Source organism: Rhinopithecus bieti, unplaced genomic scaffold (genome assembly GCF_001698545.2).
Source record: "Rhinopithecus bieti isolate Rb0 unplaced genomic scaffold, ASM169854v2 scaffold_19459, whole genome shotgun sequence".
Classification (NCBI taxonomy): domain Eukaryota; kingdom Metazoa; phylum Chordata; class Mammalia; order Primates; family Cercopithecidae; genus Rhinopithecus; species Rhinopithecus bieti.
Window position 1 is genome coordinate 3,028,153 of NW_016809864.1, and position 23,989 is coordinate 3,052,141.

The following is a 23,989-nucleotide window of genomic DNA, read 5'->3' on the forward strand; positions in this document are numbered from 1 at the left end:
CTGGTGCAATCAGGGTATGGTTTAGGCTTTGCAGAGCTGGGAGGAAATCCCCAGGGCCTCGAGCTAACGCTGTCCAAGGTGCTGATTACCGTACTCAGTGTGTTGCCACTGGCTGAGCTGGTGCAACCTTTCGCCGCTGAGAAATGTTTTCCAAGACAGGACAGTGTCATGGAGCATGGACTCAAGCCTTGGGCCATCTACATCCGTTCCTTCTCCACCAAGATGAGTTGGGAGACCTTGGCCATGTGACCCCCACCTTTCTGAGCCAAAGCACTTAAAACACATAACAAACATTCAAAACCACAGCACTTCGAATCTGGAAGTCCTTTTATCATTTTTCACAGTATAAGGCACTTATTTTTTAACATCGTTCTCTTTTTTTAAAGGCAAAGGAACCGCAAGTGAACACACTAGTCATGACCCATCAGAATGATAGATGCTTATCTACAAAAACATTTCCTGACATCTTTCTGAACCTCTTGCCACTGGGAAATACCACTGTTTACTTACTTAAAAAGTGGTGAGAATTTAAAATGATTCTCTCTTCCTTTTTAAAAAATTAAATTTGTATAAATATAAGGCATACAAGTGCAGTTTTGTTACATGGATATATCGCGAAGTGGTGAAGTCCGGGCTTTTCCTGCAACCAACACCAGAAAAGTGTATATTGTACCCACTGGGTAATTTCTCATCCCTTACCCTCCTCCCACCCTTCTGAGTCTCCAATGTCTATTCCACACTCTATGTTCATGGGTACACTTTATTTAGCTCCCATTTATGAGTGAGAACATGAGGTATTTGACTTTCCACTTCTAAGTTATTTCACTTACGATAACCGCCTCCAGTTCCACCCAGGTTGCTGCAAAGGACATGGTTTCATTCTTTTTAATGGCTGAATAGTATTCCATTGTGTATACATACCACATGTTCTTTATCCAATCATCTGTTGATGTGATTCCCTTTTCTTTGCATATTCTTGGGGTACTTTTAAATCAGTTAAGTTTTTGGGGAAGGAGATTTGGTAAGTTTCATTTTCATTACTTTCAATTATCTCCATTATCCTTCTGCAAACCCATGGGCCACAATTCAGAGCATTTTGCCTGTGTAAGACCACAATGAGAGCTCCTTTTCATTTCCCCCTGGAGAAACCCCCATCCTGGAATCGAAGCCCTCTGTTTATGATCCAAGTGTCACCACATCTCAAGTCTCAATGTGTGTGTGTGTGTTTTATTTTTTTTTTTGAGACAGAGTCTTGCTCTGTCGCCCAGGCTAAAGGGCAGTGGCACGATCTTGGCTCACCGCAACCTCTGCCTCCTGGGTTCCAGTGATCTCCTGCCTCAGCCTTCTGAGTAGGTGGGATTACAGGTGTGCACCAGCATGCCTGGCTAATTTTTGTATTTTCAGTAGAGATGCAGTTTCACCATGTTGGCCAGACTGGTCTCAAACTCCTGACCTCAGGTGATCCGCCCGTCTCAGCCTCCCAAAGTGTTGGGATTACAGGCGTGAGCCACCGCGCCCAGCCCAATGTGTGGTTGTTATTAGCTATGCCCTTTACCGAACTCCTTTTCTTGACCTCTTACACCTACACCTGTTGTAAAGAAACAAACACAAAACAAGATTGCAGCAAAACACTAAAAGAAGAGCACTTTAGTTTTTAAAAATGTCAATTTTCTTGTGGCACATAACAACGAACTATGGTGTCACCAACCTATCGTATAATTAACTTCTCGTCTTTTGTTCCTTATGAATTTACATATTTAATTATCTTTCCATTTAATTTCCCATGGTTTTGCTACGTTGACTAAAACTTTGTAATGAGAAAGTCTTTTAATGGAACAGACTTTGCAGTTCATGTGTAACCAGCTTTGGAAGTCATTTTAGGATTACTGAGTGCCGTTCCATAATGCTGTGCATTTTTCCTGCCAGGATTTGGAGTACCTAGGTTACTTGTCCACCAGAACAATGGCTGTAGAAGAGAAAACTGAGCAGTGGTCAGGAGCTGCCGAGAAGATGCAGTGAAACAGGTTACATCAGAACAATGCTGATTGGAAATAACCTACGCGCTTTTGTCAAGGGATTTTGCATCAGTGTATTTAATTCAAGTCAGGGCCAATTCAGAGGATGTGGCTTAAGGCGCCGTTTTGGCCCCACCAGAATTTTTGCTTTGTTTCTTTTGAGAGCTCTGCATACATTCCCACTTTTTCTGTCGAAGTGGACACAATAAAGAGTCTCATGAGTGGCGGGGCATTCTGATCCCCAGAGACCACCCATCTGCGGAGTGGCTACACAGCCAGAATGTGGATGTGAACAAACTCAAAATGTGCTGCCCAGCGGCTGCAGAAGTGGCATTTTAGAGCTTCGGTTTCAGTCTCTTGGAGATTTTCATAAATGGCCAATTTATGTGCAAAGGTGACTTTTCTAGGCACCCAGGAAGGCAAATTTAGGCTCCGAGCTGTATCAACTGTATTCTGTTTCTATCAGCAGCAATAACAGAAGTCTCAGAATTTAACAGTAAATGGTGCCTACTTGGCTCCTTGTCAAAATAAGTCTGCATGGCTCTTGCAACAAGGGAGACAGCTGTTCATTCTGCTGGGAAGGAAAGGAGATGAATTTTGTTTTGCCTAGCATTTTGGGAATCATGACCACAATTTAATACAATAGGTGTAGTTTGTTTAAGGAATTATCAAAGATCATACTTGGATATCAGATTGGAATTGAGGTCGACAGGCAGACTTTGAGCATACACTAACCAGAAAACAATCCAATTCAAAAGTGGAGTTGAGAAACACAGCATTAGGAGAATTTATTCAAACTCCATGCAGAGATAGTCTAATATTTAACAAACAACTGATTTCCAGGATCTCTCCGCTCCATTTTAAAGGAATCGCAGTTCATTTTGAGTAATGAATTCAGGATAGGGCCCCAGCTCTCTGATAATAGGACATAAATTCACAAAACCCGCCCTGGGGCGATTTTTATCAATTTCAGGCAAGGGGTTAATGTGCAGCTGCTGTTTCCGGCAAAAAAAAAAAAAAAAAAAAAAAAAAATAGTGCAAGTGAAAAGTGAACGGGAACAGGACGGACCGTCATTTTTTCTTGATCAAATCCATGAGATCGTCTTCTACTCCTTTCTCACTCAGCTCATCTAGACTATAGTATCGGTGAACAATTTTCTCGGCAGTGACCACCACGACTCGGAGCCCATGGGGGTCTCTGCCAAGCTGGCATCCGATGGCAGATGACACCACCATGTCGAGGTTCTGGTAGGTGCCCCCGGCATTCCTGTGGTAGTGGCCTGAGAACACGACTTTGACACCTGCAGGGAAGGGAAAAAGACGTTAGGGGGCCGAGGACTTCCATCAGGTAACCTGAGGTCTCCAGCATTTTATTCTGTGAACAGTAATATATTAAATATATTATTATACCATCATGTAGAATTATCATATTAAATGTATAATATTCTGTATATAATCAACAAATAGAAAGTGTATGTGACATACAGAATCCCTGAAAGGATACTTCATATTTGTAATATATTGTTAACACTTTTGTCATCACTAGTACAAAGAAGTACTAGGGAAGAAAATGAAAGAAGGAAGATGAAGTGAATGACTTTGAGAAAAGACAGAGACTGAGGAAAACATCCTGAGGACTATAGAAATATCCAGATGACAGAAGTTATGTCTTTTAAAAATAACGTTTATGGCCAGGGATGGTGGCTCATGCCTGTAATTCCAGCACTTTGGGAGGCCAAGATGGGTGGATCACTTGAGGTCAGGAGTTCAAGACCAGCCTGGCCAACATGGTGAAATCCTGTCTCTACTAAAAATATTTTTAAAAATGGCCGGGCGTGGTGGCTCACGTCTGTAATCACAGCACTTTGGGAGGCCAAGGTGGGTGGATCACAAGGTCAGGAGTTCAAGACCAGGCTGGCCAATATGGTGAAACCTCATACTAAAAAATACAAAAATTAGCTGGGCATGGTGGCAGGTGACTGTAGTCCCAGCCACCTGGGAGGCTGAGACAGGAGACTCACTTGAACTCGGGAGGTAGAGGTTGCAGTGAGCCAAGATCATGCCACTGCACTCTAGTCTAAGCAACAGAGCAAGACTCTGTCTCAAAAATAAACACATAAACAAATAAATAAATACAAAAAAATTAGGAGGTCCTGGTGGCTAGCGTCTGTAATCCCAGCTACTCAGGAGGCTGAGGCAGGAGAATTGCTTGAACCCAGGCGGCAGAGGTTGCAGTGAGCCTAGATCACGCCACTGCACTCCAGCCTGGGCAACAAGAGCAAGACTCCATCTCAAAATAAATAAATAACTAAAAATAATGTTTATGGCATTCTAATTAAGATAGCAGAGCATGTTTGGCATTTGACGAACCCCCTCTGCTCCAAAGAGCCGTAATGGATGAAGCGTAAAACAGAAAACCCAAGGACACAGGTAGGCTCAAAAACAAAAATAGCTCTACAGGCCAGACACAAAACAGAGAGGCAAAGTCATGAGTGCGAGTACAATGTCACCAGGAGTTCAGCTCTTAGAAGATCATAGAGACTGAAAGCATTTTCAGGAGAAAATGGGGGAAAATAAAGCCTGGCTCCCTGCTGGAAAAAGGGCGGTTGTGGGTGCCTCTGTTTATGGAAGGAGGCTGAAGAACGCTGCTGCTGCCTGGTGCTGGGGAAGTGGTAGGCTGGTAAATGTTTCACGTTATTATTATTTTTAAAGACCTGATTTGTCATGTTTGTCAATTTCCATGGTGTAAATACTTCCATTGTGGTTGTGGCTCATTTCAAGTTGCCAAGGTGATGTCACTGAACCAGATGTAGAAGAGATGCCCAGTAGTGCCCATTACATGTGTATCAGATCTGTTTCTACCACAGAGATACAAACGCTGCCAACAGCCTCAAGAGCATGGATCACAGCAATATTTAGCAAAAGAATTACAAAGTGATCAGTTTTGAGTATTTATTACCTTTGCTTTTTCATATAATCTATTTAATGCTGAGTTTATATAATTATTAATAATGGCCACTTAACAACCAGCTCACAACATTCCTTAAAATGTAATGACTGGTCCTAATGAGTTGGTAGGAGCTGTCTCCAGCACACCACTGGGCTAAGGCTTATTGCAACCAGAGAGTCTAGGAAGGAAGGAGAGACACAGGCTCAAGTCTAGGAGCTGAAATGTTTTCCCCGATATTACCATGGGACTCTAAACTAGTATTATCAGGCCTGGTCCTGAATGGGGTGGGGTGGGGTAATGAAAACCACTAGAGAGTCAGAAGTTAGCCAAGAGAGAAAGAATGAGGGAAAACAAAACAAAACAAAAAAAATACCCCTTACTCAAATTGACCCCGCAATTAAAAATTCTGCTGCCCATGAAGAAATCACGTGGTAAAATAGTCTACGAACCCTTCAATTGGGAACATAAATTCACTCCAGATGAAATTAATTATTTAAAATTCACAAATATTTCAAATCAATGTGTTTAAGACATCAAAGGTCCTTAATAAAGGACTAACACCCATAAAAAGATGTTATGAGACAACATAGGCTAATAGGAGGTAATGAACATTTAGAAATAGTGGACACAAAAGAAGCATCCACTAAAATTTAAAATAAAAACAACTTTCAATAAATGAGATAGGCCAGGCATGGTGTCTCATGCCTGTAATCCCTATACTTTGACAGGCTGAGGTGTAAGAATCGCTTGACGCCAGGAGTATGAGACCAGCCTGGGCAATGTAGGAAGACCCCATTTCTATGAAAAATAATAAAATAAATGAGATCAATTTTAGACATCAAAGAGGAAATTAGTGAACTGAGAGGTAAAACTGAGGAACCAGAACACAATACAGAGACCTAGACACAAGCAATAGGAACATGCTCTTGATTTGAGTTCTTTGAATTTAAAAATTCAAAGGACAGATTAAGATCAGCAGAAGTTTAGATGAGTTGATGGAGGAGAAACGAGAAAACAATAGTGAGAAGAATGTGAAGAAATAACAGAAATTTTCCAGAAATAAGGAAGACACAGGTCCTCAGATAAAAGTACTACACAGGAAACATGAAAGTTAATTCATACTGATGTATGGTGCAATGAAACTGTGGTACAGCAAAGACAAAGAGAAAAACCATAGGAAGACAACTGCAGTAAAAACATTATAAAGAAATAATCATACAGATAGCAGGAATCTTAACAATAACAGAATCAAAGAGTAATGTCTTCTAAATGCTGACAGCAAATAACTATGGACCTCAAATTTTATATCTAGCTAAACTATCATTTAAGTTCGAGGGCAAAAAAAAAAAAAATGTTTGGAATATAAAACTAAAAGTTTACCATGTCTAAATCTCCACTGAGAGAATTGCTTCAGCAAAAGAAAGGATGAAATATTAAAAAATAATGATGAGCAAACACCAATATTTTGGTAAACTGAATTAACTATTGATTTATTTTTAAACCTATTTTTTAATGTTAAAAGCGAAACTAAAAATAAAAAATGTCAAGATAGGGAATTCGGTGGAAAATTAAAACATATACAAGTTATTGCCATATTTGGAAGGGAGATAAAAATACTGAATAATCTGACACTTTGCAAGAAAAAATGTATAGTTATCTTATTTCTTTACAATGTCTGAGCATAGCAGTCAAACTAAACAGAAATAAACTGAACTTCATCAAAATTACCAACTTTTGTAATCCCAAAACATCATAAAAATGAAAAGGCAACCCATAGAATGGGAGAAGATATTTGCATATCATGTATTTAATCAGGGTCTAATATGCAGAAAACATAAAGAGCTTTTACAACTCAACCAAAAGACAACTCAATTAACAAGCGGGAATGGATTTAAACAGACATTCCTTCAAAGGAGATGTACAAATGGCCGATAATCATGTGAAAAGATGCTCAACATCATTTATCTTTAGGGAAACGCCAATAGAGACAATGAGATAACCACTTCATATCCACTCGGATGGCTATGATGAAAGAGATGGAAAGCAACAAGTGTTCATAGGGATTTGGAGAAATTAGAACCTTCATACCGTGCTGGTGGGAATGTAAAATGGTATAGTTCTTTTGGAAAACATTTTGGCAATTCCTCAAATGTTAAACACATATTTACCATAATTGTGCTATTTCACTCCTAAGTATACATCTAAGAGAAAAGAAAACATTTGCCCATGCAAAAACTTGTAGGTGAGTGTTCATAGCAGTGTTTTTCAAAAGAGCCTAAAATACGGAAGCAACCTAAATGTCCATCAGTTGATGATGGATAAACAAAATTTGGTCTACCCATACAATGGGATGTTATTCAACCATGAAAAGGCATAAAGCATTGATACATGCTGCAATGTAGATGCACCTTAAAAATATTAAGCTAAGTGAGATAAGTCACTTGCAAAAGGCCCCATCTTGTATGCTTCCATTTATATAAAATGTCCAGAATAGCAAAATCCATAGAGAAAGTAGATCAGTGGTTGCTAGGGGCTGAGGGAAGGATGGAACGGGAAAGTGACTGCTGACAGGTGCAGGGTTTCTCTGTGGAATGGTAAAAATGGTCTGCAATTAGATCATGGTGATGGTTGCACAACCTTGTGAATATATTAAAACAACTAAATTTGATACTTCAAAAGAGCACATTTTATGGTATGTGAATTATAGCTCAATAAAAAATGCAAAAAAAATTACAGGAAGAGGAGGAAGCTAAAATGACCCATATGGTAATAATGGATTAGAGTTGGAGATATCAGTGGTAATTCATGTTTAGCTCAATATCACTGTGGTTTCACATAAAAATATTTATAGATGTGTATATACACAGGCCAGTACACAGACATTCGTTTCCTTGCTCTGTCAGCTGAGAGCCCCTAGAAGCATGTACTAGCAATGAGAGCACCTAGCACTCAGATCTGGCTTCCTAGTAAGGATTCTCTAATAAAAGGAACTATGGCTCCTTGGAGAAACGGCTACTGTAGCACTGAGCAGGAAATACAGATGAGCCTGGAACATCTTGTGTTGTGAGAAAGGAAAGCGGTGATCAGAAACAAAAACCCTGCAACGATGGGGTATGGCAAAGGGACACAGAAATCAAGCGACAGGATTCCCAATGGCCGAAGCTTAACAATCTGAGTAGCGAAATAAACTAGTGTTGAATTATAACCCAAAGTATTAAAAAATCCCTGAGGTGGCCAGGCGCATTGACTCATGCCTGCAATCCCAGCACTTTGGGAGGCCAAGGCGAGAGGATTGCTTGAGGCCAGGAGTTCGACCAGCCTGGGCAACATAGTGAGACCCCGTCTCTACAAAACATTACAAAATTAGCAGGTGTGGTGGCTCATGCCTGTGGCCCTAGCTACGCAGGAGGCTGAGGTGGGAGGATTGCTTGAGCCTGAAAGTTTGAAGCTACAGTGAGCTATGACTGCGCCATTGCATTCCAGTTTGGGTGACAGAGAGACCTTGTCTCTAAAAACAAACAAATAAAAACTTCGCAAGACCATAATAATAAATCACTGAATACATAAATAAATGGTAGGGGGGAAACATCTCCTACACACAGAAGGGTAACAAATAAATGACACAGACACCCCACCCTCTAGGAAGTACAGCATCTTTCCTCACCCCTTAGGTGTGGGCTGCGCATTGTGACTTCTGTTCAAAGAGTATAAAGAGAAGGTTAAAAAAAAAAAAAAGAATGTATTTACAGTGAAGAAACTGGACAAACACCAAAAGTGGAAAGTCACAGGGTTAGTATGTGCTCTTGATATGAATGTGATAAAAATGGCACTTCACCTCTGTGGTCTTCCTCCCCCAAATCCATCACCCCAGTCTAATCCAGAGAAAAACATCAGACACATTCCCAAGAGGGACGCAGCGTATCAAATACCTGACCAGCATTCCTCAAAACTGTCATCAAAAACAAGGAAAAGTGTAAGAAACTGTCATAGCCAAGAGGAACTGAAGCACATACAATGACTAAATGTGAATGATCCATGTGTTTTTATTTTTTAAATTATATATATTTTTTGTGTATTTTTTTGAGATAGAGTCTCACTATGACACCCAGGCTGGAGTGCAGTGGCACGATCTTGGCTCGCTGCAACCTCCGCCTCCTGGGTTCAAGTGATTCTCCTGGCTCAGCCTCCTGAGTAGCTGGGATTACAGGCACCTGCCAGCACGCCCGGCTAATTTTGTATTTTAGTAGAGATGGGGGTTTCACCATGTTGGCCAGGCTGGCCTCGAACTCTTGACCTCAAGTGATCTGCCTGCCTCAGCCTCCTGAAGTGCTGGGATTACAGGTGTGAGCTATCACGCCTGGCTGTATTTTTAAAAATACTTTTAATTTTAAACAATTTATATTTACAGAAAAATCACAAAGATAATATAGAGAATTCTCATATCCCCTTTACCGTTTTCCCCATTCATTAACATATGACATCAGGATAATACATGTGTTACAATTAATGAACCAATATTGACACATTAACATTAATTAAAGCCCATGATTAGATTCCCTTAGTTTTTTCCTAATGTCCTTTTCCTGTTCCAGGATCTAAACGATTTTTACTAGGTCCACGCTGGGGAACAGGAAGGAAACAGAGATTGAGAATGGTGGTAAAGGGTGGTAAACAGGTGCAAAGGAAAGCAAACGAGGAGACAGGAGAGCAAGGGGAGAGAAAGAGAAAGGCAGGAAGGGAATCTGCTGACAGTCTCTGCTTCTGGTGAGTGGGGTTCTGGGGGGGCTGTAAAGAGAGCTCTTGGGACTATAGGTACCTGTGCTGGCGGGAACTGGAGATTCACCTGTGGGGAGGTGTGGATCAGCTCAGGTGCATAAAGGATCAGCTCAGGTGCAAAAACGAAGGGTATTCAGCCTTCCCCACTTAAGACAGCCGCAGGTGGAGAGAAACAGCTACAGTCACGTGCAGCACATAGACATTTTGGTCAATGATGGATGCCACAGAGGAAGGTGGTCCCGTAAGATTATAATGCTGTATTTTCACTGTACCTTCTCTATGTCTAGATATACAAATCCCTACCATTGTGTTACGGTTGCCTGCAGTATCCAGTACAGTACCATGCTGCATGGTTTGCAGTCTAGGAGCTATAGGCTATATAGCACACAGCCTACGTGTGCAGTAGACTACACCATCTAGGTTTGCATATGGACACTGTGATGTTTGCAACACAACAAAATTGCCTAATGGTGCATGAGTGTAATTCCATTTACTTTTTATTAGAATTTGAACAGAAAGAACTCATGTCAAGGGGCAATCCAGCAATACTATTGCACATTTTATGGTACGTTTCCTTGGCCCAACAAAATCATTTTGGTAGATGATTAGCCTTCAGAAATCCCCAGGGAAAAGCCCAACGATGTATCTGTGTTGTGCCTGTGGACATCAATATATGGTTCAACGTGCATCGCAGTACCGTTAGTAACGTTTGTTTATGGAAGATCTGTTAAATGACAGCATGTGCATTTTTAAAAAAGAGGTAATTTATATGTACTGGCACCAAAAGGTGCCAAATACCATTAATATGTATAGCACACTGCTGCAAAAACATCGTGTGATCCTGCATAAAATAATGTGTACCTTAGGTTTGTGTGCATATAGAGGTATGTGTGCCTATGTGTGCATATGTATACCTAAGAGGGCATGTGCGCATAGACATTAAACTGCTTATAGTGGTGGTTCCAGGTGAGGGGGGTGGGGTGGGATTAGTGAGAGGTGCATCATTCTCTCTTATTACAATAGTGTAATGCTTACAATGATCACAAATTAATCTGGTGATCCGGGTTGAAATCCCAGCACTTTCGGAGGCCGAGGCGGGCAGATCAGTTGAGGTCAGGAGTTCGAGAACAGCCCGGCCAAGATGGCAAAACCCCATCTTTACTATAAATACAAAAACTAGCCAGGCGTGGGTGGTAGCAGGCGCCTATAATCTTAGCTACTTGGGAGGCTGAGGCAGGAGACTCACTTGAACTTGGGAGGCAGAGGTTTCAGTGAGCTGAGATTGTGCCACTGCACTCCAGCCTGGGTGACAGAGCGAGACTCTGTCTCAAAAGAAAAGAAAGTAAAAGAAAAATTAGGGCAACATGAACAGGGCAGGGTGGCATGACAAAATGCAGCCACTGCCACTCCAGAGCACAAACTGTGCGGTTCTCAGGTTGCAGCTGGAACCGCTGGGTTGGGCGCCCGATAGGTCCTCGCCATAAATAGACAACTGAAAGGCTCCCATTGTACAGACTCAAGGGGCGGTGGAAATGACTGCTTCCTCTGTAGCTTTCCTGGGGTTTCAAAGCCAGTCTGTGGCTCAAATGGGACCGCATGAGATCAGCCCTGCCTGGGGAAACATGGAACGGCTGGACAGTAAGCACTCAGCATTATTATATCTTTGCATGCTAAATTACGTTTATGAGACTTGGCTCTCCATGCCTAACTCATAGTTACAAACTGTACTATTCTGGAAAGAATGTCTGGCAATTTTGAAAGAAGTTTGCCTTAGTCATAATTAGCTGTAAAAACTCATTTAATTTTCACACCATATTGATTGGCATTAACAGAGAGGGGAGCATTTAATGGTGATTGTTCAAGTGCCCAGAGGACCTTTCAGAGCAGATTCCCCAGACCGTGGACAGCTGCACCTCTCTGTAATATACATGTCCTCTCCATCTGCTCCTCAGGGCTCACCAATTATTGTTAATGTCCTAAGTCACAGGAAATGTGACCAAACGAGGATTCTTAGAGTACAAAGATGCTGCAAGATGACTAGCAATAAAGATGAGGCCAGGTGCGGTGGCTCCCACTTATAATCTCAGTACTTTGGGAGGCCAAGGTAAGAGGATCACTTGGTAGGAGGCCAAGGTAAGAGGGGCCAGGAGTTTGAGACCAGCCTCGGCACCAAAATAAGACCCTGTCTCTACAAAAAAGTTTATCCAATCAGCCTGGCATGGGGGTGCATGCCTGTAGTTCCAGTTACTCGGGAGGCTGAGAAGGGAGGATTGCTTGAGCTCAAGAGTTGGAGGTTGCAGTGGGCTATGGTTGCACCACTGCACTCCAGCTTGGGCAAGAGAGCAAGACCCTGTCTCAAAATAATAATAATAATAATAATAATAATAATAATAATAATAACGATGATGATGAGAGAAACTACTAGTGAGCAAAGAAGTTGTGTTCAAAACCTTCTCCTTCTGGTAAAAGAGATTTCTCCCCAACTCCAATGAGGAACTTGGCCTTCTGGGGTCCTGCAAGACAAAAAATCAAGTAATGACCATGTGATGAGTTTACAAAGAGACGGCCAGGCAGGGGACGAAAGTCTGTCTCAGAAGTCGGAAGATGTGACCAACTCTGTCCTCCTGGGTTCTGATGCTGAGTTCAAGGCTCTGGCATGTTCCTGGCTGGCTCAAGAAGTCTGAAACGAGGGATGAGATGCTGAGTTGGAAAATGGGGGAGACATTTCTTGGGTTGGAGCCAGATTCAGAAGAAGCCTGGTGAATTTCCAGACGTGGGGGTGTCTGAGTCTATTTCTCAGCTCCAGAGAGGCCTGGAAGTTCCGAACCTGGAATATTTCTCCTAGTTCCACCTCCAGTAAGGGCAACCACTCCAGGTGGAGTGAAAGGAGGAGGGGCGTGGAAGGGGGTGGCACAGCAGTGGGGCGCTCTGTATCCTTCATCCTGTTTTACTGAATCCTCCCAATGCACCTCTGTCCTAGGGACTCACATCATCTCTATTTTACAGATGAGAAAACTGAGGCCCAGAGAAGTTAAGAGACAAACACAAAGCCACACAGTTAGACAACAGGGCATCGAGGATCGGAACTCGGTGTACTCAGACATCAGAGTCCATTCTGCTTTGGGACCTTGGACCCATTACTGGCCTCCATGAGTTTGTATTTCCTTATTTGAACAATGAATAACAATGACAGCCCATCTCATGGGTGGCAGAGGTCTGGGGGGGAGGATGGGTGTTGGTACCAAGCTCATCATTGCCCCACCCATGAGGATTTCTCCAGGGCAGGGCCAGCTGCTCACTGCTGGAGGGAGGCACACAGCACGGCAGTCCAGCTCTGCAACACGCAGCCTCTCTCCGAGTTATAATCCTGTCCCTTTCATGCCGACGGGCCACAAGGACCTGTAAGAAGTTTCACCCATCTCAGCTTTCTATTAGCTTTTGATAGGGAAGCATTGATTCACAACTCGATGGAGGTAAGGAATGTATTAATAAACCTCGGTTTCCCTGACAGGGGATTGATTTTAGTGGTGTTTTCAAGAGTTGGGCAGAATTTCCACTCAGCCTGTGCATCAGTCATCTGTGGCTGACATGCCTCTATGGTTCCTTAATTGAGTATTACATACAGATTGTTTTTGAATTATGAACTGCTGTAAGGAGATGACAGGCATCTTTTTAAATTACTGCCAGAAGAATTTCCAGCAAAGGCAGCCACTGCATCAACAGAAGATGACTTCTGTGGCGATAGCTTCGTATTTTTTTTTTTTTCTCCACAGTATCAAGTCATGAAGACGCTATAAAAGCTATTTTTAAGTTATCTTGATTCAAGTTCATTTCAAATCAATCAGAGGATTGGGACACAGTCTCTGTATAATGTAATATTCTAATGCTGGAAACTTGCTTCAAATCAATCAGGAAATTGAGATGCAAGCCAGTACAATTCCCATACTAAACACTGGATTTCTTTAACGTCTTGGTGTTGGGGCTTAGACCTGGAAAGTGTAAACACCCTCCAATTGGACAGCTTTTACTTTTATCCTGCATGAGACTCTATTTGTGAAAATGTGATCCAGCTTTACGCTGCCAGTTGTAACAGTGAAAACTGCACTGCAAACCGTCACTCACACTGACTTTATTCCGCCTCAGTGGTAGGGAAAGATGTGACACAAATAAAAAAGAGGGAGAGAAATGGACAATTAAAAAAGGAAAGGTTGGCCGGGCGCGGTGCCTCAAGCCTGTAATCCCAGCACTTTGGGAGACCGAGACGGGCGGATCACGAGGTCAGGAGATCGAGACCATCCTGGCTAACACGGTGAAACCTCGTCTCTACTAAAATACAAAACTAGCCGGGCGAGGTGGCGGGCGCCTGTGGTCCCAGCTACTAGGGAGGCTGAGGCAGGAGAATGGCGTAAACCCGGGAGGCGGAGCTTGCAGTGAGCTGAGATCTGGCCACTGCACTCCAGTCCGGGCGACAGAGCGAGACTCTGCCTCAAAAAAAAAAAAAAAAAAAAAGGAAAGGTTTGGTGTAAATGTATAGAAAGTAGGTATAAATAATCCCTCCTGCCGGTAAAGAATTTCTTTAGCAGGCTTTGAGATAAGAGATTCTGGCCAGGGGTGGCCAGGTGGCAAAGGGGAAGAGACAGATGTTTCTTAAGTGGGTTTGGGAGGTGCAGGTTGGGAATATGAAGTCATGGTTAAGCCCCACCTGACTTATTGAGGAAAAGGTTCTACACTTTGTGCTGTCAATTGGGGAATTCTAGATTCCAACATACTTACTCACTCTCATCAGAATTTCCCTGGTATATATCTTCTCCAGTGACCCAATGCCTGTGGCCCAGGACTGACAGGGGACACGGTGGAAGGGGGTCCGGGTAAGGTGGGAGGTTGTTTCTTCAGTTAGTTTGAGGCAATAAACATTTGTTGAGCTCCCTCTTGGTGCCAGGTATTATGGAGTGTGGTAGGACCAACCACTCCCAGCAATCAAGAACTCGAGGTCTACAGCCAGGCAGTCAGAGAAAGAGCTACTCATAACAAAACACAGAAATCAACATCGTTCAGCAGCGTTTTATTCACTGGACATCTATGAGCTGCACTTTGCACCCGCATCATCTCACTCAAGCCAAATGAGGACCCTGACAAGGAAGATATCATCCCCTTTTGCAGATGAGGGAATGAGGCACAGAGAGGTTAAGTGACTTGCCTGGATTCACATAGCTAAGATGTATACTTGGACAAGGCCAATTCAGAAGCACAGGCTCTGTCCACCATCTCAGAGGTGCAAAGTGCCAAAGATCACGGTGCCATAGGTCCTGTAAGAAGGCTTCCTGGAGGGGGTGGCTCTGACGTAAACACATCCTTAATTTCTCCTAGTTCTCTGCTCATGTCTGACCTGAGGCCTGAGGGGGGATCATATTATGATGGTAATAACAATAATGATGATAATAATATTTACGGAGTGTTCATTATCTGTCTAGACATTGTTCTATGCACTTTACTTGTTTTTAGCTCATTTAATTCCCACAATTTCTCCATGAAGGAGGCATGGTTATTATCCGTGATTTTTTTATCCGATTTAGAGATGTTCAGTAGTTTGCCTAACTCAGCCGGTAGGTGGCACGGCGGGATCTGAACCCAGGAGTCTGTCCCCAGAGTCAGCACTAAAACACCTGCCAAGTGGAGGTAAAGACACATCAGGTGAGGGGAATATCACGAGTGAGTGAGGAGAGTCAAGTGTGTCCAGGAAGCAACAGGCACCAAACGTAAAGGCTCCTGCAGGCTGGCACCTGCTGGGCGTCCGAATTCCCGCTTCAGCATTTTTAATCCCCCTGACATCCAACATCAAGAAACTCCTGCACATTTCCCAGAGGACACGACTAAAGGTCAACTGGTGGGTGGTACCAGAATTCCAGTTCAGATTCTGGCTTGGCTGGAGGACAGACGAGGGTGGGGAGAGGCGGGCCAGAGGGCTACATGGGGCTATACACTGGCTGAAATGCAATGACTTACAAAAAGTGCCAAGGTTGGCTGGGCGCAGTGGCTTATGCCTGTAATCCCAGCACTTTGGGAGGCCGAGGCGGGCGGATCACTTGAGGTCAGGAGTTTGAGACCAGCCTGACCAACATGGCAAAATCCCATCTCTACTAAAAATATAGAAATGTGGATGTGGATGTGGTGGTGTGTGCCTGTAATCTCAGCTACTTGGAAGGCTGAGGCACAAGAATCACTTGAACCTGGGAGGCGGAGGCTGCAGTGAGCTGAGCTGGTGCCACTGCACTCCAGTTTGGTGACAGAGCAAGACTCTGTCTGAAAAAGAGAAAAAAGAAAGTGCCTCGGTCGTGTATGTGTCTCCCTTCTCATGGTAAGCATCAAAGCATCCCATCACTTCCAGCTTCAGCCGTTCACTGATTCAAACCCTATCATCCCCAAATCCCGTGAACTAGCATGGGATCTTAAAGATATTTTCATGGAACTTCTTTTGAGGATCACTGCTAACTTAATTGACCTGCGTCAGCAAACGTTTTCCAGAAAGGTCTGGATAATAAATATTTTAGGCTTTGTGGGCCATGCAGTCTCTGTCACGACTACTCAACTCTGCTTTCCTTTGTAGCGTGAAAGCAGCCATAGAAAGTATATAAGCTTGTGGGCACGGCTGTGATCCAATAAAACATTATTTACAAAAACAGGAGGAAGGCCACCCTCACTAATAAAGCATACCATTAAAAATAATACATTTGGGTAAGTTCAGCCAAGAGTTCTTGATTCTTCAAAATCTGAAAGTTTCTGTGCTTCTCAAAATAAAATCGAAAAACAGTAACAAAGGGAACAGTAATTTGTAGTTTCATTTATAAAACCACGAATGCCATTTCAAACAAGGGAGGCAAGTGACTTGTGTTAGTGAACACAAAAAAGGTCAACTGTTCTATAAGTAAGAGCATCTGTCCTGATGGTCAGAAAGAGACTTCTATATCTACTTTAAAAGTGTCTACATCCTTCCATCTAAAAAAGTAACTCAGATCTAATTCAACTGTTTTGGCCATTATAGATACCCTGCATTTCCATGGAAATTTTACAATCAGCATGCTGATTTCTACAAATAATAAAACTGCTGTAATTTTGATTGGGATTTTGTTGAATCTATCGATCAACCCAGGGGAAAATGCCATATTAACATTGGCCCTGTAATCCATAAATATGGTCTATCTTTCCATTTACTTAGGTCTTTTAAAATTACTTTCAGCAATGTTTTGTAGAGGCAGAGGTCTTGGATATCCTTTGTTATTCCTAGGTATTTCATGTTTTATGGTGCTATTGTAAATTGAATTATTTTTGCAATTTCACTTAACAATTGCTTGCTGATACTATATAAAAATGCAATTATTTTTGTCTATTAACCTTATATCCTAAGACCGTGCTAAATTCATTTATTCATTCTAGTAATTATTTGGTAGACTCCTGGGATTTTCTAAGTTAAAAAAAAAATCACATCATCTGCAAATAGGTCATTTTACTTCTTATCTTTATGTCTCTTACTTCTTTCTCTTGCTTTTTGCAATAGTTAGGATCTCCAATATAATGTTAAAAAGTAATGGTGAAAATAGTCACTCTTTTTCTTGTTGGCTATAAATTTAGTTTTCATATTCCTATTTTTTAGACTTTTGATATGACTGCCAAATTATTCTTCAGAAAAACATAATCAGTTTAAATACCCGACAAGGATTTTAGAGTTTGATCAATGAGAACTCATTCTTTGGTGATCTCACACAAGCCTTGCAAAGATTAAAAGTGAAACTCCTCAAGAGGACCTAAAATAAGTATCTGTTTATCCAGAACTTCCGAGTAACTGCTATCCTCTCCGTTCCTTTTTCATGCTGGATAATCCCTTTCATCTCCTCAGAACAAAGCATGTTCACAGGACTTACTATGGTTGGATGTGTGTGTCAAGAGTAGGTAGGCATTCCTTTTACTATTCCTTTTCTTGCATCTTTTCTGTAAGCTTGAAAATACTTCCAAATAAAATGTGAAAACAAAAACAAAAACAATGCATACTTGCTAAAATTAAACCCGAATGTTGTAAAACTACAGAATATTAAACAAAAGAAAGTGGGAGGAGGGAAATTTCTTGAAATCCATGTTCCTATTTTAGGATTTTCCAGATAATTTAAATGTGTATACTACTATACATATGTTAGATATAGATCTAAAGAAACATATATACATATATAAAATCTCACAAAAATGGAATAGGCTACATATAGATTTAAAACTTGCTTTTATATATTCGACAATGGATCTTTTACTTATTCCATTCAGGATATGCTGCCGTATTTCAGAGCTACTCACTAACGTCCTGAAAACTGTATTTCTGGTGTTGGTACCCCAAAACATGGCATTTTGACATGCTGAACTAAAGCAGCAGCCTCAAGGTCTCTCTGACCTTCCCTCCTCAAGAGCAGTGACAGAATTTCCTTATCTGAAACTCTCTGGAATTTCCTTATCTGACTAAGGAGATTTCTTTCTAAAAGAAATGCAATTATCTTAAGAATCCCTCCCTAGGAATCTCATCAAATAACCGAGAAAGATTAGCCAATGGAGAAGAGAAGAGACTAAAAGTCATCACCATGCCCAGACAGGCTTTTCTTCCATTCTTCTGAGGGTAGCTCCAAGAGATTACATAGGAGACTTTATCTACATAATAAGACAACCTTTGTTCACAATGCAGTTCTGTCTCTTACCTTCCCATAACTTGCTGGTCCCATTCAGTTTCCTAAAAGAATCGTTTACAAGATAATGTCTGCTTCCTAGGCCCATTCAATTCCCTAAAAATCATTTATGACTGCTCAAAATTGCCTACATTTCTCCCATCTTCCTCTCCCCTATGAAGAGGGTATATAAGCTTCAACTATTTGCCCCTTGAGTCTCATATTTTGTATGGCTCTCAAGTTCAGCACATTAATACATCTGTATGCATGTTTTTCCTGATCACCTGTTCATTGTCAGTTCATTTCCACAGTGAACCTTCAGAAGGTGGAACAAAAAGTTTTCCCTCTGCCCCACACTGCTATGTAAAATCTAGGTTGTTGGATGATCATTCTATATCTTAATAATACAAATACTGTAAACTGGGAGGTCAGGAGAGTTCAGAGCCTTTCAGCCCTCTAAGGACTACTCACATGCATGGGGACACACATAGTTACTATAGCTTCTCAGAGAGCATCTGGGATTCAGTGGGCAGAAACAGATCCAGGGAAGAAGCAGTCTTATCTGCAGAGCCCCTCTGACCTGGGTCTTGGCGGAGAAGCCCATCTACTCCTGCTTGCTGTATCATCAGCATGAGAAGAGAGACACTCTTGGGTTACGGAGTGCCCAAGCCAAGCAGCCCTGCCCCTGTGAGACCTGGGGTGGGTTGTGGGGGCAATATCTCCTTCTGGAGCTGAGCCTCTCAAAGATTTCACTGTGATGGGTGCAGGTGCTCCTGGGCTGAACCCTGCTGGAAACCTGGGTTCCAGCCTCATCTCCTCTTATGGGTGTGACATTAACACCTATACACTTGGTCATTTCAGGCATTTGCTCACATGTCTGGTCTATGTGATATGAAGCATCTGGCTTGTCTTAGGATTCTTAGCCTCCTCTTGAGATTCTCTTCATCTTTCTTTTTAATGTTTTGCTTGGGTAGGAAGCAATGGCCCAGTTGTTAAAATGACCTTTACCTAAAGCCAGCTCATACTGTAAAACCTGAAGAGATTTCTTTAAGGATTCCTCCCCCACCCCCATTTCCTCCCCTAAAGAAGAGCCATGCATTATGATTTCAATGTGTCCCCCAAAGTTTAAGTGTTATAAACTTAATCCCCAGTGTAACAGCATTGGGAGGTGGACCTTTAAGAGATGATTAGGTCACGGGGGCTCTGTCATCATGAATGCATTAATGCTGTCATCAGAGAAGTGGCTTCCTAATTTAAAAAAAAAAGTATGAATTTGGCCAGGCCCCCTTCCTCCTCACTCTTGTCAGGGATGCCCCAACAAGAAGGCCCTTACCAGATGCAGCCCCTTGACCTTGGACTTCCCCACCTCCAGAACAGAAAGAAATCAATCTCTGTTCTTTATAAATTACCCAGGCTCAGGTATTCTGTTATAGCAGCACAAAATGAACTAAGACACCACGTACATTATACTTTTCCTATCTCACCTGATTAATGATCCACAAAAATTATATTCTTCCCTTTTCAAAGTTCCTCTTAATTAAAACTAAGAACGTGGGAGATGGGGATGGCACAGAAGTGGCCTAGAAAACACCTAGGGCTGTGCATTTTCAGCTTCATCAGGACGGAAGTAGTTCTGCTGCAAAAGGTTTGAGAGTGGATGGAAGAGGTTCAGTGGTCACAGGCATCACACCAACACCTGGAGGCAGCTGAGAGGGGCCCACATTCCTGTGCATAACGTGACGTTTCCCACTTCCACCCACCACATCTGCATCCCACTTAGAATTAAAAAGGGCATGTGGATGTGCTCTCATGCTCCAGGGTAAAGAGCAGTATTGGGAAATAATTACTCTCCAGGGCCTGGAGGCGTCTGGCTGCCCTCTTGAGTCCCCAGCCTTGAGAGTGTGATCACAGCATAGCATCACTTCCCTACCCTGGACTCGAGGATCAGTTATGCTCCTCAACCCCGCGACTCACTGCCGTTTACTATTCTTTTGAGACAGCGTCTTGCTCTGTTGCCTATGTTGGAGTGCAGTGGCGTGATCTTGGCTCACTGCAACTTGTGTCTCCTGGGTTCAAGCAATTCTCCCTGCCTTAGCCTCCTGAGTAGCTGAGATTACACGTTCCCACCACCACGCCCAGCTAATTTCTGTATCTTTAGTAGAGGTGGGATTTTGCGATGTTGGCCAGGCTGGTCTCAAACTCCTGAACTTAGGTGATCTGCCCACTTTGGCCTCCCAAAAGTGCTAGGATTACAGGCATGAGCCACTGCACCCAGCCCCTTTATTACTTTTCTACAAGGGGGGGCTATGCTCAACTTTTAATTTTTTCCCCTTCCTGATGACTTACAGATTCAAAACCTGTAGAATATGCAAGAGGAGGACTGCATTTTGTTAATACTAATATTTGGTTGTCAGAAAAGCAGTGGCAGCCTGGGGTGGGAGCTAGGGGTTGGGAGCCTCAGGCTTGAACCTAAGTTCTACTGTTGCTGAGCTGTGTAGGTGTGGCATGTGCAGCAACATATGTGAACCCGAGTTTCCTCATTTGGAAGGCAAGATTAGTATCAACCAATCCCAGGGTCACTGGGAAGATAAGCAAGAATCAGAGACACGCCCTGGGTGGCACAGCAGGAAGCTGCATGTCTTGTACTCAGGCAGCACTCAATAATTATACTTTCCTCTCATCCTTCTCTAAGTATCTGATCAGAAGATCTTTTTCTTTTCATTTGCACAAATTACATCTTTCTCACTGTTCATAAGTCCTCTTTATTTTTAAAAGAAGATGGCAGCTTGCGTGTGAAATGGAGCGTGGGGCACACATTAAGGTTTCAATCCAGAATGGACAATTTTCTAGATTTCCATACCCTACCTTAAACACAGCTGTCAGGACAAGAGGCTCATTAAAAAGATTGTTTTGACTGACAGAATGTTCATGTATCAAACTGGAAATCCATCCAAAAATACTCGAGGGAGGTAGACAGAGGTGGCGGCCAGCCACGGAAGGAAAATGTTTTGCAGAATTTGTTCAAGATGAAATTTGCTAGGGAGAAAGTGCTCTGCCTCTGACTTAAGCCAGGGAAAGCCAAGAAGGGGGTACTGCAGCCATCAGAACATGAGGACCTTGGGTAAGTCAGATTCCGTTTGAATAACTGGGGAAGAAAAATTCTGATCAGGCAATGATCCCTTAAAGAACACACATTAACTAAATTTGTGCACTCTTCCTTACCCCTGGGCTTCGAGGCACTTCCTCCTCCAGTTAACAGCTTATTCTTCCTGCATACATCCCTGGCTTCCACAAGCCCTTTCAATGGTGGCCTTCCCTGGGCTCTGTCCATTCCCCTTCTCTCGTCCCTTTCCCTCTCACTGATGACCACCGCTTTTGCTATAACCTCAACCACCTCCACCTGCCAAAAATTCAGAATCATTTCCCAGCCAACAATCTGTTCCTAGGCTTCGTGGACCTCTCTTCTGGACATCCTTGCAAGCTCTGCAAACTCAACCTACTTACTTCTTTTGCCCTAATGCCCACCCCTCCTCGTGTGGGTTTAACTGGAGCACAATGAAGTCATCCAACCCAGGCATGCGGGAGTCACCCCGAGACTCCCTTCCTCTGCCTGGTCCATGCATCCTGTTGACCTGTTTGCCTGAACATGCTTACCCCCATCTCCGCTCCATCCTCAGTGTGATTTTCCTGGTTGTCTGATCTCCTGTATGATATTCAGCTGTCAGTGGCTATGGTGGCTTAAAAAAGTAAAGGCTGTATTTGTGCTTAACTATGATTTATCTACCCCATAAAAAGAGGAGGTAAGCAGTCCAGGGAGGGCGCAGCCTCTCCAGGATTTCATTAAGGATCCAGCCTCCTTCCATCTTTCTGTTTTGCCTTCCTCAGTTTGTAGCTTCTATCCTCAAGATCGCAAGATGGCTGCAGGGCTTCCAGGCACTGGGTCCAAGTTCCAAGGTGGAAGAAGAGTTAAGGGCCAACAAAAAGCCTTTCTGGAAGCCCCACTTGCTAAACACCTGAACTAGGTCATGCAGCCACACACAGCTACATGGGGGTCTGGAGAAAGAGTGTTTCAGCCTGCCATGCTAGTGCCCTGAAAACCTCCTCTGTCAGGAAGGAAAGCAGAGAAAAACCATCCGGGTAAACTGAGCAGAGCCATCTTTCTAAAATGCAAAACCCGGACACAGTGGCTCATGCCTGTAATCCCAGCACTTTGGGAGGCTGAGGTTGGAGGATCACCTAAGCCCAGGAGTTTGGGACCAGCTTGGGCAACAAAATGAGACCCCCTCTCTACAATTTCTTTTTTTAAAGCAAAACCCTCTTGTGCCACTTCATCAAGTAAAATTTGAGGGTTCCCCATCACCTTAAGGTCCTGATCAAACACAATGTCTCCGCTTGAGCCTACTCTAGTCACTGAGCAACTCCAGTGCCAGTGCCGGTACAGGATGAGCTGTTTTGTGGCTCCAGTCTTGCCCATGTTGTGCCCTCTTTCTGCCCAGGTCTGCCTGATGAACACTTATTCATTCTTTAAGACCCTGTTCATTCCTTTCCTCCAATGGAAAAACATCCCTGGTGAAGCTGGACAGGGCTCCTTCTTCTTCATCCTGTTCCTTGCACATTCTTTTACTTTTGCCCTGATTTCTGGCTCCCACCTTGGTTTCCCCTACTGGTCTATGAGCTCCTTAAGGGCAGAGGCCACGTGTGTTTAACTGAATACTCATCCCCAGGATGAACAACAGAGAGTGGCTGCTCTGTGACTGCTGGATAAATGAATGAATGGAGAGATGGATGGATGGATGGACAGTGAATGAATAAATGAAACTTGTGGCAACTCAGAGGCTATACTTTAGTAGGTATCTGGAGGAGAAACCCAAATCTCCCCTTTGTCAATATTATCAAAGGGAAGGGAGAGTTCCCATATTTTCTGATTTTACAAACGAACTGCCATGTTCCTTACAAAAGGAGACCTTACTCACAAGAGGGTGAAAATCGGAGACAGCGGAACAAGCACCGACTCTGGATCCTGTCTGTTACTTAAATGCCAAAACACAAGTGACTGCACCTCACTGTATACTGTTTTCTCAGTTTTAAAAAGCGGACAATAATGGATCCCTTAGCTGGGCACGATGGCTCACGTCTGCAATCCCAGCACTTTGGGAGGCGGAGGTGGGCAGATACCTGAAGTCAGGAGTTTGAGACCAGCCTGGCCAACATGGTGAAACCCCATCTCTACTAAAATACAAAATTGGCCAGGTGTGGTGGTGGGCGCCTGTAATCCCAGCTACTCGGGAGGCTGAGGCAGGAGAATCGCTTGAACCCAGGAGGCGGAGGTTGCAGTGAGCCGAGATCGTGCCACTGCACTCCAGCCTGTGTGATAGAGCTAGATTCCTTCTCAAAAAAATAAAAAATAAAAATAAATAAATAAAATAATAATAATAATAATAATAGTAACAATAATAGCCTCAGGAGGCTGTTGTGAGTTTCAGGCGTAATGCGTTTCAACTCCTGGCACACTCACTATTGTACACCGGGGACCGATGCTTCTTGAGACTGTG

At 43.0% G+C, this 23,989-nt stretch overlaps 1 protein-coding gene across 3 annotated transcripts in view; it reads right to left on the reverse strand.

Annotated features, from left to right (window-relative positions):
• Window positions 1–312: 312 nt before the first annotated feature.
• Window positions 313–23,989, reverse strand: part of CPPED1 (calcineurin like phosphoesterase domain containing 1) — a 139,282-nt gene continuing 115,605 nt past the window's right edge. The window contains exon 4 of one of the 3 annotated variants that reach the window (XM_017890716.1): window positions 313–3,316. In XM_017890716.1, coding sequence (XP_017746205.1) covers window positions 3,087–3,316 — 230 coding nt within the window. In that variant the 3' untranslated portion in view covers window positions 313–3,086. Of the gene's footprint in view, window positions 3,317–12,147; window positions 12,255–23,989 lie in introns of those variants that run through there. The other 2 variants (XM_017890717.1, XM_017890718.1) reach the window with 2 other exon arrangements.